At 37.0% G+C, this 16,949-nt stretch overlaps 1 protein-coding gene across 6 annotated transcripts in view; it reads left to right on the plus strand.

The window, feature by feature from the left end:
• The window catches only part of DISP1 (dispatched RND transporter family member 1), a 92,116-nt gene that overhangs the window by 62,803 nt on the left and 12,364 nt on the right, over positions 1–16,949 (plus strand). For all 6 annotated transcript variants that reach the window (XM_075413050.1, XM_075413052.1, XM_075413053.1 and 3 more), the window contains 2 exons: positions 12,649–12,678; positions 16,320–16,443. In XM_075413050.1, the coding sequence (XP_075269165.1) occupies positions 12,649–12,678; positions 16,320–16,443 (154 nt within the window). The remainder of the gene's footprint in view (positions 1–12,648; positions 12,679–16,319; positions 16,444–16,949) is intronic.

Genomic DNA, 16,949 nt, shown 5'->3' on the forward strand with positions numbered 1-16,949 from the left:
GGGATATATGGAAATCTCTCCTCATCCCCCACCAGCCTAGTTTGAAGGTTTTAGCTCCCAGATCTTAGTTAGTTTGAATTGCTGGATTCAAAGTTTTCGCTTGCTAGACCAATTCATGTTCTAAGCAAGGCAAAAACCATAGTACTTCAGAGCCAAGGAACTGGTAAAGCATTACTATCTTCAGACTTATTGTACGTCTTCCTTTCAGTTAGATTTAAGCCTTCTTTTGAACTGTTTTGGCATTGCAGATTTATGTAACAGTTCTGGGATTCTGAGTTCTGCTGTATCTCAGAGTGCGGTGCAGTTTAAACAGTATTGCAGACATACTTGAATACTTACACTTTAATTAGTACTTTAGAAAAGAGATATATAAAAATGAAAAAGGTGTTAAGTGAGGATAGAACATTATAGCTGCCTCTTACCCATTTTCTGTTTTCCTTCTAGTTACTTGGCATAAAGATTGGAACCAGAAGAAATAAAAAGCTCTTGTTTTTTCAAAAAGCAAGGGGATGTTTGCCAAATACCAATCTTAATAACAAGACGTTGTTATGAAACAGTTCCCTGCTTGATTCCAGGGAAAGGATAATTGTTATCTAGTACATTCTGCATAGCTTACAGAGCTCATTATACATATATATGTGTGTACAATATTTTCAAATATTCTAATTTCAGCAATATTAACTGTTCACAAGATTTCTTAAATGAACTTTTTAAACATGGTGTTTTCCACCTATGTAAATATTTGCCATTTTGAAAATTACTGGCTTCTGCTGTATTTGATGCATTAAAAGATACCTTTGTTTTCACTTTTTGTATGAAATGTGTCCTAATCTATTTTGTACAAAATACATATGCATATACTGTGTTATAGATTAACAAAAGATACTTACTCCCCCTGTAAGAGTAAAAATAGATATCTTCAAAAAAAAAAAATTGTTTAGGTCAGATTTTTAAAGGTTGTTTCTGAAACTTTTTATCAGTGCAAAAGCTGTTACCATAATTTCATTCAGTGTTCAGGATGTTGCAAATATCTTAATTCGTGCTGTAGACCAGGAGTTCCGCTGTGTTGGTCATTTGTATGGAAACAATACAAATTCAGGCTCTGTTCTTATTTAAGCCATTTATTCCATACTAAAATAAGAATTCTTTATCCAGTGGTTTTCTAGAATGAAGAGGCTGCAGGCACATGGGAACCATAAACTAGATGCTCCCTTTCATGTCGCAGCATTAAGAGCCCAGTGGCATACTTGGGGATTTTAATGTAGTTGAAGAAAGGAAAGGGAGTGCACAGCAGCCTCGTGGATCCTTCTGAATCCGAGTCCAAATGTGGGATTCTCTGTTGTGCACGTGTGGAAGAAGAGCTCTCCCTGCAACTGAACAAATAAACTGGTTGTTCTTCTTTCTCTGAAATAATTTTTCATGGCAGTCAGTAATTTGAGCTGCACTCTCTCATTTTTTGCTCATTTTGTTCATTTTTACTTCTAGTCTTACATTATCCCCTAGTGTGATACCTTAGGAGGTTTATTCAGGTTTTATTAATTCATTTACTCTTCCCATGATAATTATTGTGCATTGTTGGCCATGCAAACAGCGTGCTGCAATTTCTATTAGTCTTGCATAGAGCTGAAAGCAAAGGGCTGATACACAGACACCAGAATACAATTTAAAATGCCATTTATAACTCAGTGGCTGAACAAATTAAAAATAATGTGCCTGGAAAAAAAAAATGAAATGCACTTAAAAAACCATCTCATTGATTAGGTAGTCCGAGGGTAGGCTTTTAATTGTACTAATTAAGCATTTGTATTTGTCTAGACTTCAGATTGATTTGAAGCAAGCATTTCTGCAATAGCAAAAAAGGATTTTGATGGTTCCTGCTCTGGTGTGAGTGCAGCTGAGTACCTGGCAGTATTTTGAGCTTTAGTCTCTGCCACTTACAAACTCCAGGTTCTGTGTGTGCTTGAAGATGAATTTCCCATGCCCTGTATCCCTCAGTTTTGCTTGAACAACAGAAGAACTAGTACTTCACTAGGATTCTGCTGGGCCTTTGAACTGCAATCTTCAGAAGACATGAAGCTGATGATGTGAGTGAGATGGTAAAAAACACGGGTCCATTCTTTTGTACTAAATTGACTGGAAAACCAGCATCGGCTGTGTTCATTCTTGAAAAGGACTGATCAGCGTGATTTTTGAGATGGCTTTTAAAATGGAGTATTTACATACACACATTTAGAAAAAAAATACCACATGGCAGAACAGCCGAAACTACAGCAGCTTGTTGGAATGCTTTGACTGTGTATAGTTTTTCTCATCCACTTTTAATTTAATAGTAGGTTGTGATAAGGTTCAAACGTGAAACAAGACAACACTAGACAACAAAGAGCAAAAGTCTAAACTAAATGTAGCCAATGACCTGATTTTCAGCACTCTTTAACAGATGGGATTTGAAAGATTTGGATATTCCTACTTCTTAAAAGTTTTCAGTCTGCTTTATGATGGAGGGGGGGGAGGAACACAGGGACACGGGACAGGACACATGCAGAAGGGGGAACATCAACTTTGGAAAGATCATTGTAAGTTGCCATAATTGTCTCTGTAGCTGTAACAGTTTTGATGATATTACATCTGTTTTATAGTCTGTTTAATCTTGCAGTGCTTCCTTTGGGTCTCAGCTACAATATCTAGAACCTTTAAATCTACAGTAAATATTCCCTTTTTTTCATTGCTTCTGACTGAGCAGACAAAACATTTAATCTCAGGAGGTACAGAAAGTGATGTCGTGTTATATATGTCCAGTTTTCGTCTGTGTCAGCAAAGCTAAAGAGCCTTCTTTGTAAGATTACATAGTAAATTCTTTTAAATTTTTTAGTTGTGTTGAATATACACTTATTTTATATAATTTAAAAATTACGACTTTCTAAGTGACTACATTCACAGACTTTGGAAGAGCAGCTCAACGCTAAAATGTATGTTTGAAATGAAATAGTTCACTAAATTTAGGACAATTGCTAAAGTTACAGTATTTTCATTTGCTGTAAGAGATGAACTGTGTGGAAAGCTGAAAACTAGTGTTTGTCCCCATAGTCAGTCTAATAATTTGGAGAAATTGTAAGGGCTTGTAGTCTATCTTCAAAAACGCTCTTTGGTCAAAGGAAGTTTTCTAAGAACAGAACTGAACGCCCTGATGACTTACATTCACAAATTCTTGCATCTGCACAGGAAGGAAGACTGAAGCGTGTACCAGTAGAAGCGTGATATATGACAGTCTGAAGTCTCCGTGCACCAGAGTCAAACTTACATATGCTTAATATCAGTCATTAATGCCTGTAGCAACATGGATTTCAGCCTTTGTGGAGAAATACCTTGATAAAAATAGGTGGTCTTCTACAGCTCTTTCATTCTCTTTGGTACCATGGGATGGAGTTTTTCTTGGGTGTGTGTTGTGATTTCTTGGGTCATGTTAATTTCCTGTCTGTTAGAGAAATACAAGATGTGACCATGACCTTGCGTTGCTCCGTTCAACTGGGAAGTGTAATAAAACCAGCTTTGAAATAAAGTATTTCTAAGGAAGGATTTTTTTTTTGCCAGTAAAAATGCTGAAAACTGCTCTAGTCATCATTTAAATCCCAGAACATATCTATTAATTTCACTGTAATTACTGAGAAAAGAAAAAAGACTAATGGTTTTAGACTTGTGAAGGATCTTGAAATAATATTAGTCTGCTCCAAATTAGCTGTTGGCTTGTTTTCAAATAATGATTCATGGTGGTATTTTACTAAGCCTTTTTTATTGTCTTGAATAGTTCAGAACTTTTCGCTTGCCAAGCAGTACTAGATGTGTCCTGCCCTTAGTGCTTCAGAAGTTAAAGGAATATATATATAGCTTCAATTAAACCTTTTGAAGAAGAATATACTTTAAATTATGTATAAACTTTGCCATTTAAAGCTGAGACAATCCAGTTTAACTACGTTTGGCAATTTTCTTATTGACAGTTTGAGAGCTGTGTTTAAAAGTGGCCACACTCATTAGAGAAAAGTTTAGGGAAAGAAGAATAGAAGAAAAATATTTTTAGGATGTGTATTACTTGGCTTCTTCATACACTGTCAGATTTTCCTACAGAGAAGATCATTTGCTTCCTGTTGAAGACAAGTGAACCAGGTAGATGCTATTAAGGAAAAGAGCCAGCTTTCCCAGCAGTTGATAATATTTAGTCAGTTGTTGAAGATGAAAGAGGGAAGGCATTAGAAGTCAGTATAGCAAAAATGAGTTTCTAAGGAACCTTAAACTGAAAGCTTTGTAAGCAAATGCTGGGCTGCTGCATGTATACCATCCGTATGCAGCAGCAAGGAAAAGGAGGGGGGCCGACCAAACCTTGTAGATATTTGTAGGAGCATTTCAATTTCGAGTCATCTATATGCTATAAATTTATGGAAATTTTAATTTTAACATATAATGAATCATAGGGATACTAAACTTACCAAAAAAACTTCCAAATGAAAATACATATGTATAGGATGTCAATATGATTGCATTGACCTTTTCCCATCTCTGTTGACTTGATGGAAACATATTTTCCTGTTGTATTTTGGCGTGAGCCAGAAGTTTCTGACTGGAAGATGTCAAAGCTACCTGTTACCTTTTCAGAGTAGGTTAATAAAGTTTAATGTTGATTTCATAGCAGAAAAAGTGAGCAAAACCTTGGCTTAGTTAAGTATACAGGGTTTGCCACTGATGTTCAAAGAATCTGGTTTTACCCAGTGTGCATGCTGTAGGTAGGGAAAGCATACACTTTTATGCTAAATTGGAATTAGAGCAAGGATCACTCAGACAATTGTTTTAGTATTGTTAACACCTTCCTTACAATTGCTTTCCTTGCAGAAAGGTAATGTTATTTGCTCATACTTGCTGTGAACATAAAGCAGATCCTCAGTTGCAACTGAAGAGGTAGGTAAGCATACAAGAAGAGCAGACAAGAACCTTTATGAAGCTTGGTATCTCAGCTATAAAAATGTGAATCAACATCTCTAATACCGTTTTCAAATAGCATATTGACTTTTGGTGTCACTACTGCAAGGATTTTAATTTTTCTTAATTTTATGCATAAGAATAGTCTTAGCAGAAATAGTTCGTAAATAGAGGGTTAAGCAGAGCTGCAACATTGAGATTTCACGCTTTTTAATGGGGTGAAATAGCAGTTAGCTGCAGATCATCTCTCCCTCATGATCTAGAGATTAAAAAATAAAATTATTTTGGGTTGTTCCTTGACATTTTATGTGGGAGAGAAGATGATGATGATGATTCTTTGCATTTTTCTTGCTTTCAATAAAGCGTTAAAAAAAAGCACCTTACCAGAAAACTGAATTCTCTGTCATCTTTACAACGTCCTTCTGCTGTGGGTTGTCCTTTTCTTCCTTTATAGATGTAAATAAGTAAAGGCAAGTTCAGACAAATACAATAAACGCTATATGTTTAAAAAACTTCTAGAGAGAGTTTGTGATTAGAATCAAGGAAAATTCTACACATCATAGCAAAAAAATAAACTGGGAGGCTTGTAAAAATTTTTTGGGCAATCTGTTGGATTTGTTGTCTGAGTAATTGTAGTGATTGTTAAATTTATGAAGCACGTAGTTCTTATGTCTGATACAGCAGCAAAAGCTAGCTTGATATTTAAGAGTAATTCAGATTGTTCTCAGGGGTCAGTGGCATTCTGAAAACACGAGGATTTTCATTCTCTGCAGAGATTTAGTTTGTATTGTATGTTCTAATGGAAGGTGTACAGTATGATGCGTATCTCATTCTATCCTGCAGGGATTTAGCTTACCCTTGAGTGTAATAATGACAAAAAGGTATGTTTTATCACTTCTTGTAACCAGATCTACCAACAAAGGGAATAGCTTCCCTCTGGCAAAGTAAAGCATTGAGGTTAAACACCTCGTAATCCTTGGACAGGGGAGTCTTTATACTGATTTTTTTTTTTTTCCCAGTAAGTACAGCTATTTATTGTAACTTAACATCTTTTGACTCAAGTGAATCTTTAAGTGAAAGGCAAGAGTGTAAAATTAGTTTTTCTGCTATTGGCTTTTTAATGATTAATTTTTTGGTATTGCTGTGTTTAGGCACCTGTGGTATACAAGGTACTTTAAAAGGAACATATAGTTTGTGTCCTAAAGAGCGTACTATATCACAAATAGGCTATTTTTTAAATGGATTTGATGTTATGTGTCTCAAGAGGAATAATACATCGCTTTTGTGAATACCTGCATGAGGAGAGTAGAGTTAAGAGCATGTGAGACAATCAGTGTTTCTCCGTACTGCCAGAAACTGAAGGTGTTACAGATCTACTGCAACGTCTACAATTTTAGTTTATTCTGGATCCCATTCTGCTGGAGTAGTTGTCATGATTGCTTCTGCTGCCGTGTTATCTGCGGCACTATTGGTGATCATTTACAGCCCTGTGACAACTACTTTATGATAAATAGCTGTAAGCTATACATTTATTTTCAAAATTTTGCGCAGTTCAGCCAAAATGAAGGAGACCAGCCACCCCACCGGTTAGTTTTTGCTGAATGATTGTTTGGAAAATGGGGCTTTTGCTAATCTGTCAAGTTTCTGTCAGTGACCATTTCCGTGCTACGCTTGCACCTGGGTTGGAGCCTTGAAGTTATGGTTGGCTGTCACTGTTCATATTCAAACATCACCGAGCATGGATCTCAGCTGGATTTGCTATGGGATGGCATTTATCAGCAGTCAGTACTTTTTTATCTGAGACCAGTTCCTGCAGTGAAGTAGGAAAACTGGCTGCGAAGACTGGTGTGTATTGTTTTAAGAGGCTTCTAGGCCATTCAGCTGGGAGGGTTCGTGATAAACTGCTTGATGGCAGGTGGTGGTCTGAAGAAGAGCAGTGCTGGTTCCAGCTGGGAGAGGCTACCTGTCAGCCAAGGCTGGAAGCTGGCTCATCTGCAGCAAAGCACCAGAATCAGCTGGATATTGCTGCTGGAAGTGAAGCTTTCTGCTTCCCTGAGCTGCTCTCTCACAGGGATGAAATGGAGGAGAAGCGTCTGTACTGGCAGTTATGGGTTCATCTGTGATGCTGTTAGTTGTTTCCTTACACCTTAGAACAGGGCACAACAATCCCAGGCAGTGTCTGTGCTGCCTCATGTCAGGGTGGTAGCCCCACAGGCATTAATTTTAGCTCAAAGTCTGACTGCGTTGTGGTTCCTCCAAGGAAGAAAGCCCTTCTGCATCCAAGCTCCAATCTCTATGTCTGCATAAGGTGAAATAGAAATTAAGTGCATCTAAGTGACGTGGAATGAATCAGAAATTGAATGTTTAACCAGGGCAATATCCAGAATTATAATAGGAATTTAAAATGTTTTAGGAAGGTATTGTTTGGATGTTAGTACAAACGAATGTTTTGGAATGTATTTGTGCTTTTAAACTGACTTAAAAAAAAGTTACTATCAATGTAGGCAAGAATGTTCCTGTTCAAAATCATATTAGTATCTCTTTCAAACTTTTAGCTTAGTGATGACTGCTAATACTTTTTTAAAATGCTGGTTGCTCCACAAGAGGTAGAAAACTCTCTTCAAAATATGTTCCAAAACAGAGCCTGTCATCCTAATTTTCTGTTTCATGGCTACCATCTGCCAGGTTTCTTGCACCCACTCAGGAAGCAGCTAGCACTGATACCTTGCGGTGTGAGGCAAAGGGGGTTACTTCATTTGATACCCTTCTCACAGCTGAGGTTTGTGAAGGAAGGCTGCAAAAGAATGTCTTGAAATATCTAGATACTTTTATTGTCCAGGTTTGTATTCCCCTGAAATGTATTAGATTAATGGAACAAATGCACTGCAAAAACAGTAAACCATCCATAATTTTATTATTGTGTAAATTCATTTTGAACGGTCCTACGCTGAGGAACATGTCTGTGAAATGTTGCTTTGTGCTGTGTAATGTCCAGGTGACATGAAGGTTATAGAACTAGATTTAATAATGCTTACGATTTCCAAAAACTCGCCTTTCCATTGTGGTTCTTGAAATTAGGACCAAACTCCCCTCTCTGTTACACCCATGCCAATCTGATAACTTTTGTGAGAAAACCCGTTCAGTGCTGTAACTGAAAGGAAACTTTGGCTTCATTGAGAACCTGAAGGCAGGATGTGGCAGAGTGGCACAGTGTGTCAGGAAGCTAGAGCACTAGTCATCATCTTTCTCAGACTGAAAAATATATAAAGCAACAGCATTTTTTTTGTATGTGTGAACTGCCCCTATTTGAGTTGGTATGTACACAAAGGCACAAATGTTTTCTATTGCCTGACTGTTCAAAATATTGGTAGAAATGCTGAGGTTAAGTGCTTACTTAGGCTGGAGAGGTGAACATTAGAGCTGTAGTAGTCCAGTCCAAACTGGTGCCCTGATCCATCCTCCTGCTACTTTTGTTGTTTTCTACAGTAAACTTTCAGGTATTACTGAAGCACTTTTTAAAAACACCACTCCTCCTTTTCACCATGTTGCACAGAAGGATGCTGGTCAACCAAATACATTTTGTATTGAGAAACATCTGGGGGTTTTAACCAATCTATCTATCATTTCTTTATGTAGTTCCTAATTGTATGATGCTCAGTCTAAACTTGCCATTATGAAAGGGCAGGATGAAGCAAAGCATCTGTTGAACAGGGGCTGAGACTTGCAATAAATGGTGGTAGAATAGACCCTGTCCTTTTCTTCCCCCTTCCCTTCTCCCCGTTTGGTGTATAGTATGTATTAGATTTTAATCACCGATTTTAATTTATGTAATAACTTGGTTGTGCTAGTCCCATCGTAAACAACAGTGATTGTCACTTTCTGCCATCAAACTTGTGAGAACTAAGTACAGAGGTAATTTAATACATAGATTAACTTGGCTTTTGTCCCAGCAAAATAATGGAATTCACCATTTCTTTCTCATAAAAACTGATGAAGATTTCTTTTTTTGTCTAGGCTTTTTTTTGGAGGTTAGTGATGTTATTTAGACTGGCTAAGTGAAGCTATAATACTTCAAAAATTAGATACAGCAGCATTAATTAAGTGGCAAAGATCCAGTTTTGCCATGCATTTCTGTATTTTAGAGCATAACTAAAGAATTTTTGGGGCGTAGTTTTCAGGGATAACTTTTCCTATTGACCGATATAATAGAGTCATCACAACAGCTGCAAGGGATTGGTTACACTGCTGGAATTCACCCGGGTGTACAGAGGTTTTTTTAATGCATGCTTTTCGAAACAAAACAGTTTGGGAGCAGGTGTGACCTTTAACCCTCCCTAACTTTGAAGAACTTCGTCATCATCATTTGTTCAGCACTGAATATATTTTGCAGGTGGAAGAAACAGAGGGAAATGTAGTTTGGGTTTGATGAGAAAGGGGGAGAGGATGAGGAATGGTTGTGTTGGTATTTTTACCCCTTTTGAGTAAACCAAATTAGACAAAGTTAGTTTTTGAAAGTTCTGTGTAAAACAAATTTTACGTTCCATTAAGAATCTGTTTTGTCATATAGTTACAGAGACATAACTGAAAGACAGAGTAAAGCTTGAAAAGAGAGATTTAAAACATGTCCACCTACAAGATTTTGCACGCAGAAAGGGCAGGGAGAGCTGTGGAAGGAGTGAATATACAAGAAGGTACATTGAGAAGGTGCCTGCATCGTCCCCAGAGCGTTATCAGTTACACATTGGACCTTCCCAACAAATGTTCTCCTTGCCAGCTTTTTGGTGGGGTTCTGTACCTCACTGTCTGAGCAAACCCTTGTATCTGGGGGGAGCACGTAGTGATGTGGACATGGCTCTTTGGATGAACCAGCTAACACTTTACGGAGTCATGGAGATCACGGTAACGATCATGCAGCGTGGTGTATGATGATGTGGGTAGCAGTGTTGCAGCCCGTGCAGAGCAGAACATTGCCTCTATGGGAGTTAATTCTCAACTAAAGTACCTGGTTGTTTTTTCAACCTTGTAGATTAACTTTGTTGTAAAAATGGATACTAAAACTTACTGAGGATACGGAAGGCAATTTTATCTGCCATTATAAACTGGAATTGTCATATAAACCTTTATACAAGTCAGCATAATTACAAATCTTGTACTCATCATTGTCCTTGGATGGCTGTTGGTTGTGCCAGATAGGTGCATGGTATTGTTGCTCCTGGTAGGGTCCATTATGACATGGGTGAAAACGAGACTCACTGTCTCAAGTGACTGAGCATATATGGAAATTCAGATCTCTACAAATAAAAGCTAGAAATTCATGCCTGAGACACCATATTAACAGTAAATATGTATGTATTTCTCTCCTATCTGTAAACCCAAGAGTGTATGCTGCAAATACAAATGTCTGTAGTACTTGACTCTAAACCTTTGTCCCCTTTTTCGTAGAGACATGGAAGTACACATTCAGTTTGCACTCTGCGTTGATGCTGAATCACCACAAGGGTGTATAGTGATAGCACAAGGGGGAGTGGCTGTAAACTAAAAGAGGGCAGGTTTAGTGAGTTCTGACTCTTATCATCCAGTCTAGCCTTAGTTGATAGAAGTTTGTTTTATGGTTGAGGCTGTAGATAGGATGGTGAGCAGTCCCCCAAGCCTGCCACAACTTCTTTTCAGCTTCAGGCAATGTACTGTTGCAAAATCATTTGAGAACTCAGTTTATTTGGGTTTCTGTACAGTTTGGCTGCTGACGAGTCTGTTGTGGTGGTGGTACCAGAAGTTCTAGTTTGTGCATCTTGGACTACAGTCAGAAGGTTGGTGACATTTCATAAATGTAATCTTAATTTCTGTGGTTGGATTTAACAGAAAATCATTGTCTGTACATTTCCCTAATCCTTGAGTTACTGCAACTGCACATTGGTTATTCTCCCTTTCTCCTCCTTTTCTCCCGCTTCCTTATGGCTGCAAGGAGCAATTTTTACTACCATGTACTACCTATGGGCATATCCCAGTTAGCAGCGCTACTGGTTTGTTGGGTTTGGAGCATTTCCAGACAGCAGTGAATTACAGCTGATAGAAATTTGCTTTTATACAATTTTTATTTCTTACAACAGTTAAATTAAAATGGATTTATATTTCTTGAGGAGATAAATACAATAGCTTTATATTTCTTGATGGAATGTTCCATCATAGTTATATTTATGCGCTGTATTGCTTGAGACACACCATGAATGAACATGAAGAGGGCTTAGCATCTTTTTAGCTTTGCTAGTTTAATATGTTCTTCCATCCTCCCTGCTGAGGAAAGGGAGAATAGAAACAGTCACATTTGTATTACTCTACGCTGTCAATTACATTTTCATCATCCTTTTGCTATCCTGTTAGTTAGCAGTGCTTTGAATATGTGTCTGAAGTGGCCTGTTACTGCGTTAAAAGCTGGTTTGCATTTGATTATACTTTTTGTTTGGTGTGACAGAGCATGGTGTTTCTGAGGTTCAGTTTTACATGGATTATTTTTTCTTCACTTTTACAGTTGCTCAGAGTTAGAAATAGATACAGTCTAAGCAGTACTCGCATTTAGTATGGGCATGGTTGCAATTACCTTGAGATGATGATGCCAGAGCGTTTTGGTTTCCCTGGACTAGAATTTCAGCCCAGTGTGTTGAATCTTGCCCTTTGAAGGACAGCAAATCTCATTCCTGAGCACTGAATGAAGGTGTAAGCTCTTGTGAAAATCTGAGGAGTCTGAAGTTTGAGCTGTTTATCTGGCGGTGTGAAAGCATACAAACCTGCACCTCAGCATAGAAATACCAAGTGATCTATTTTATGGAAGCAGCGGTTTCTTAATTCATTATTTTCTATACCTTTTAGAAGAAGTAATATTAAATATGTCCTTGGTGGTAAAAGAAAAACAAGTCCATAACTTAGCTGAAGCCATAATATGGTTACATCTTTGAAGTGGTTGTATGTCATATTCATAGGCAGGAAATTCTTGAAAGAACTTACACGTTCTTCATGGGAATTTTTTTAAGGGAAATTTATGTGAAACTTACTGATCTAACAGCTAACAAAATGAAGTGCTCCCTGAACAGCAGCAGATGCGAATAATTTGCATTTGGAATTACAAAGTAATGTTGCTTATATCAGATTTTTAACAGATAACAAGAACTTGCATAGGAAAGTTATTTTATATAGGTACCTTTTGTCATTCTATTTCCTGCATTATGACAAGACAGAATTTATGTTCAAAGTAACTTTTTTGTCGTGGAGTTAAGAAGGACAATAAAGAAGGTTTGCAAATTGCAATGTCAGAACATGGTGTTTTGGTTATCCATTCCTATCATATGCAAACTTTGTCATGGTTTTCAATGGTACTGAATTTTTATTGTGTCAGTTTATTTGGTCTCTTGTTGAAAACTGGAAAAGCCTCTTAAATAGTAATCCCCAAAATCAGCTGCATAAGCTCCACTTTTGAAAACCCGTCTGTCTGTAGCTGTAATTATTCTCTGAATTACTTGTTTGCAAAGACTCAGTTGAATATGATTGTATGCCTTTTAAAATATTCCTGTTCTAAAATATCTGATTTTTATAATTTAGCTTTTTATCCGTGTATGGGAAGAATTACACAAATTGGCATGTGCATGTATATTTCATATGTTTTCAATGACTCTCTTCTTTTCCTGCTTCCAGGCCAGCCAGACCATTCAAGTTACCAAAAAGGTAAGGTCTAATACTGTCACAAGTGAGGTTTGCAGAATCATAAAGGCAGTAGATAAGTTGATGGCAAAACTGTTATTCCTCACACGATGCAAGAGTAAGGAACGTTCAAGGAAAATAGTAGGCAATCAAATTAAAACAGATTTTTTTTAAATATTTCTTTATGCAGCAGGTAGTGAATTTCTGAAGCTGCCACAGGAGGTTGTGGAGGCAGATAGCATCACCAAGTTCAAACAAAATTTGGAAGAATTGATCTACAATGGGCCCCTAAGTAAACACTGAAGGGAGGAGCCAGGGACAAGCCCTTTAACATCCCTAATCACACATCTGTGAATCCTGGGGGAGCAGGAAGAGGACAGACCGCAGATGGTGGCCAAACTCTAGTGCTCCCTGTAAATAGTCTTTCCACAAATAGCTTTTTTTGGAGAGGCTTTTGGAGAGTATACTGGGCCAGAATCTTAAAATCTATGCAGATTTCAGTGTTCATTTTTGGCAAATATTTTATGGTATTTTTTTACTACAGTCCATGCCATTCTCTTTGTGTGCAAATACACTTTCTGCACAAGCATAAAAATTCTGACTCTATCTTTCTGATTGAGGGTTATTCTGAGAAGCAGCTTGGTTGTATCATCAGTAATGATAAAACAACTTGACATTAAAGTTCAGAAATTTCATCATAATGATCTTTTCTTCTTTCAAAAACCAGAAACCTGAGACGGTCAAGAATACTAGGTTTGGACTGCATATGCTCTGAAGAATGGCAGGGTCAGAGGACACAACAGGGAAACTTATCTAAAACTGTTAACTATTTGCCTTCAGTAGAGAAAAGTCTGTTTGCTAAATATCTCTTGAGTTACATAAATCTGTTTGTTAGAATGAATTCAGCCACACAAATAACTATTGCTCATAGTGACCTTTTTATGATAGAGAAACTATATATTGTATGTTTCTGTCTCTGTATATGAGACTGGGTAGTGAAGCCCCAAACCTTTTTCAGGTGTGTGAAAAACATCAAGAGGAAAGAAATCAATGAAAACTATATGCATTTTAGTGGCAGCTTAAAATAGTATTACCATTCTAACAACTAGATTCAAAGCAGGCAGAATAGTTTGGAGGAAAAAAAAAGACGATAATGTATCAGTGTAGCTAGATGTGTAGCTCATTGCGCAACTTCAGTTTTAATTAGGCATCAAAAAGCAGGAAGTATTACCCTGATTTAGAGAAGTGCTAAAGGATGTGCTTAGCACTAAGGATGTGCTTTCTGAATGTGATTGCTTGACTGAGGAATTGATTTAATGCTTTTCTCTTGGCCTCAGACATGCTCAAGCAAGTGGTCATTTACGCAGAATCTAAGTCAGGGCAGTAGCTTACTTTTCACAGAGAAAATAAAACGTAACTAAATTCATTGTATGGCTTTTTAATGGCTGAAAAAGAAAATTACTGCCGTATGTTTAGCTACTTATGGTGGGTAAGGATTGGGGCTGGCTGTAGGCAACGTGATTGGAGCCAGAGCCCTCAGAAGCACCAAATGATGCTCAGACAAATGAAATTAAAATACAGCGTGGATAGTCCTTTTTGAATTTCTAGCCCAGGTCAGCTTTGCTTATCTGAATTTCAGTATATGATCCAAGAAACAGGACAAATTTGCTGATAGAAAGAAGCACTTGATGTCTTCTGTGTGTGGCTTATTAACATGTTAAACACTTCACTTAGGACATAGTTTCTTTTACAACTGGTGACTGAAGAATTTAACGAATTTGAGCTGCTCAGCTGAGAATGGAAGTGTAGAGACAACATGTCAAATGGTAAATCTGGCACTAGTGATGAATAGGAAAATAAATCATTTGGGTATAAATTTTATGACTTCAGAGCAAATGTCTATAATAGCTAGTCAATCTAGCTCTTGGTGTTTATGAAAACATTTAGTCCTATAAATAGGAAAATTCTGTTAGGTCACTTACTTCACTTCTGCTTTGTACACGTGCTCATTTGGCAAGCTGCCCCTTTGTGATTCACTTTAATAAAAACTTGCACTTCAGACTGCTTTTCAAACTTTTGCTAATTAACCTTGTGTGAGAATGTAAGAATTATTCCATATTTACCTAATGGGAAATTGAGGTGCACTCAGTGCTTTGGACTTCCTTGCTCCTTAAAGCTGTAGTTAGACCCCTAGACCATACCTATTTCCACATGCTATGGAAAGTCAGCAATAAGCTTGCTCGCTGCCATTGATTTTACAGTTAGAAAACTGGGAAGCTGTTGCGGGAGTGAGGAGCTGGGCATTACCTCCCTTTTTAGCAACGGGACAGAAAATTTCTGTAGAGCCGATAACTGAATCTGTGATTAGATAATGAGTTGCTCTGAAATTGAAAAAGAATCATAACCTTTTAAGACAGTAGAAATAAGTAGAGCACTCTGCTATAAACTTTCCTGTTACATTGCACAGAAGCTGAGGAGGAAATAAGAGCATAGATCTTCTTGACCAATATTTAGTGTGCACAGAGACTATCAGTATAGAAAGATTCATAGCCTATAACTATTTTTCTAATGCCTTTTAAACTTGGTGGGACTTTCTGTATTCTCCATGCTCCCAAGATTAGATGATGTTGCCCTTGAAACATAAACTCTATGAAATCAAGTCTTTACTATAAGAAAAATTCTTAAGAAATTAAGATTTCAGGGTTTCATTTTATTGTCTGATACTTTTCTATCAGTTTAACGAAATAAAAATATTTTTTGAAAATGATGAAAATTACATTTCCATATAAAAATTCTTGTACTCCTAAAACTCCTAAAATTTAGAATGAACTAGGAGCTAAAATCCAAGGATATGTGTTAATACCAGAAAACTAAACAATTAATGCTGATTAGTTTATGTATCATGACGCAACTCCCTTGCACCAGATTTTATGGATCATTAGTATACAGGGTTTGAGTATTTTCTTTTTTTTGATGACTGTTCTAAATATAGAGGAAATGGTTTTTTTGGGGTTCGACTTTAAAGTCGATTTTTCCTCTCTCTGATACTTTTCTTAAAGAAGAAATGATGTTTTCTACCATTAATTTTTTAACAAAACATCTATTTTCTACTTGTCCCCAACCATACATAACATCCATGTCAGAAGTTCAGAATGAAGTTATAGAAAAAGTATTTCTATTAAAAAAAAAGTGTTTAGTCTTAAAAAACAGTTTTCACTTCACATATGCTATTTTCCATTTTTTGTGTAAAAGCATTTTATGTAAATTACTGCTATGGCAGTTTTAAATACTGAACATGTACTAAACAACAGAAATACCTGTTTCAGTAACCCGTAGTTAATGACCTCTGTAGTAGCACAAAGAAAATCTAGGATAAAGCCTGCAAATCCTGAGGGGAAAAATATAGTCTGATATGAAAAGCTGTTCTATATAAGAATAGGAAGTTTCAGTAGGGAGATTTTGATACAAAGTGGTTTTCTTACTTTAAAAAAAAAACACAGAAAAAAATCTGTTTCCAAACAGTTTCCATCCACGTGTGATAGCCAGTTTAATTTCCTGCAAGTAAAACAAAGAAAAAAGGTCGTGGTTCTTTAGAGAAATGTGAATGAATTATGTGTATAATTCTTATGTCTGTAACATCTTTTTCTCTGCTCCTCTCCTTGTAGCTATGCTGCGCTGATAGCTGACTGGCCCGTGGTGGTCCTGGGCATGTGTACTGTGTTAATAGTGGTGTGTGCGCTGGTTGGAATACTAGTTCCAGATCTTCCAGATTTCTCTGATCCATTGCTGGTAGGTAGATATTAATCAATTGTACTGTCAAATAAGTATTTTTGGTTTGCTGGTTTTTCAGTGATACCAGTAAACAGCAGATGCAAGTACAGCAACTCATACATTCCTCTTAAATTAAGATCTGCCCAGAGGAGAAAACTGACTCTTAAAGTGCCTGAAAAGGTTCCCTGTACTGTGAATCTGCCTGGGAATCAATTTTCAGAGAGCTTCAGTTGGTAGGAAGCTTGCGGAAGCAAGTTGTGTCTAATGAATCCACAAAAGAAATGAGGTGTTAAAGAGCCTTGTGATTCCTCTAATTAAAAAAAAAAAGTATTAAATCTTGATATTGGAGCAGCTAACAGTGATACAAGGATGCAGTTCCCATCAGAAAGTGTTATCCACTAGTTCAAATTCCTTCTGCATTTTGCTATTGAAAGCTCATATGTCCTTCAACAGAACTGGTGTACATGGAATAATGTAAATTTATCCCAGTTTTAGATGTGCAGCATGGTACAACACAGACCATA

The sequence above is a fragment of the Opisthocomus hoazin genome, chromosome 2 (assembly GCF_030867145.1).
Source record: "Opisthocomus hoazin isolate bOpiHoa1 chromosome 2, bOpiHoa1.hap1, whole genome shotgun sequence".
NCBI classification, from domain to species: Eukaryota; Metazoa; Chordata; class Aves; order Opisthocomiformes; family Opisthocomidae; genus Opisthocomus; species Opisthocomus hoazin.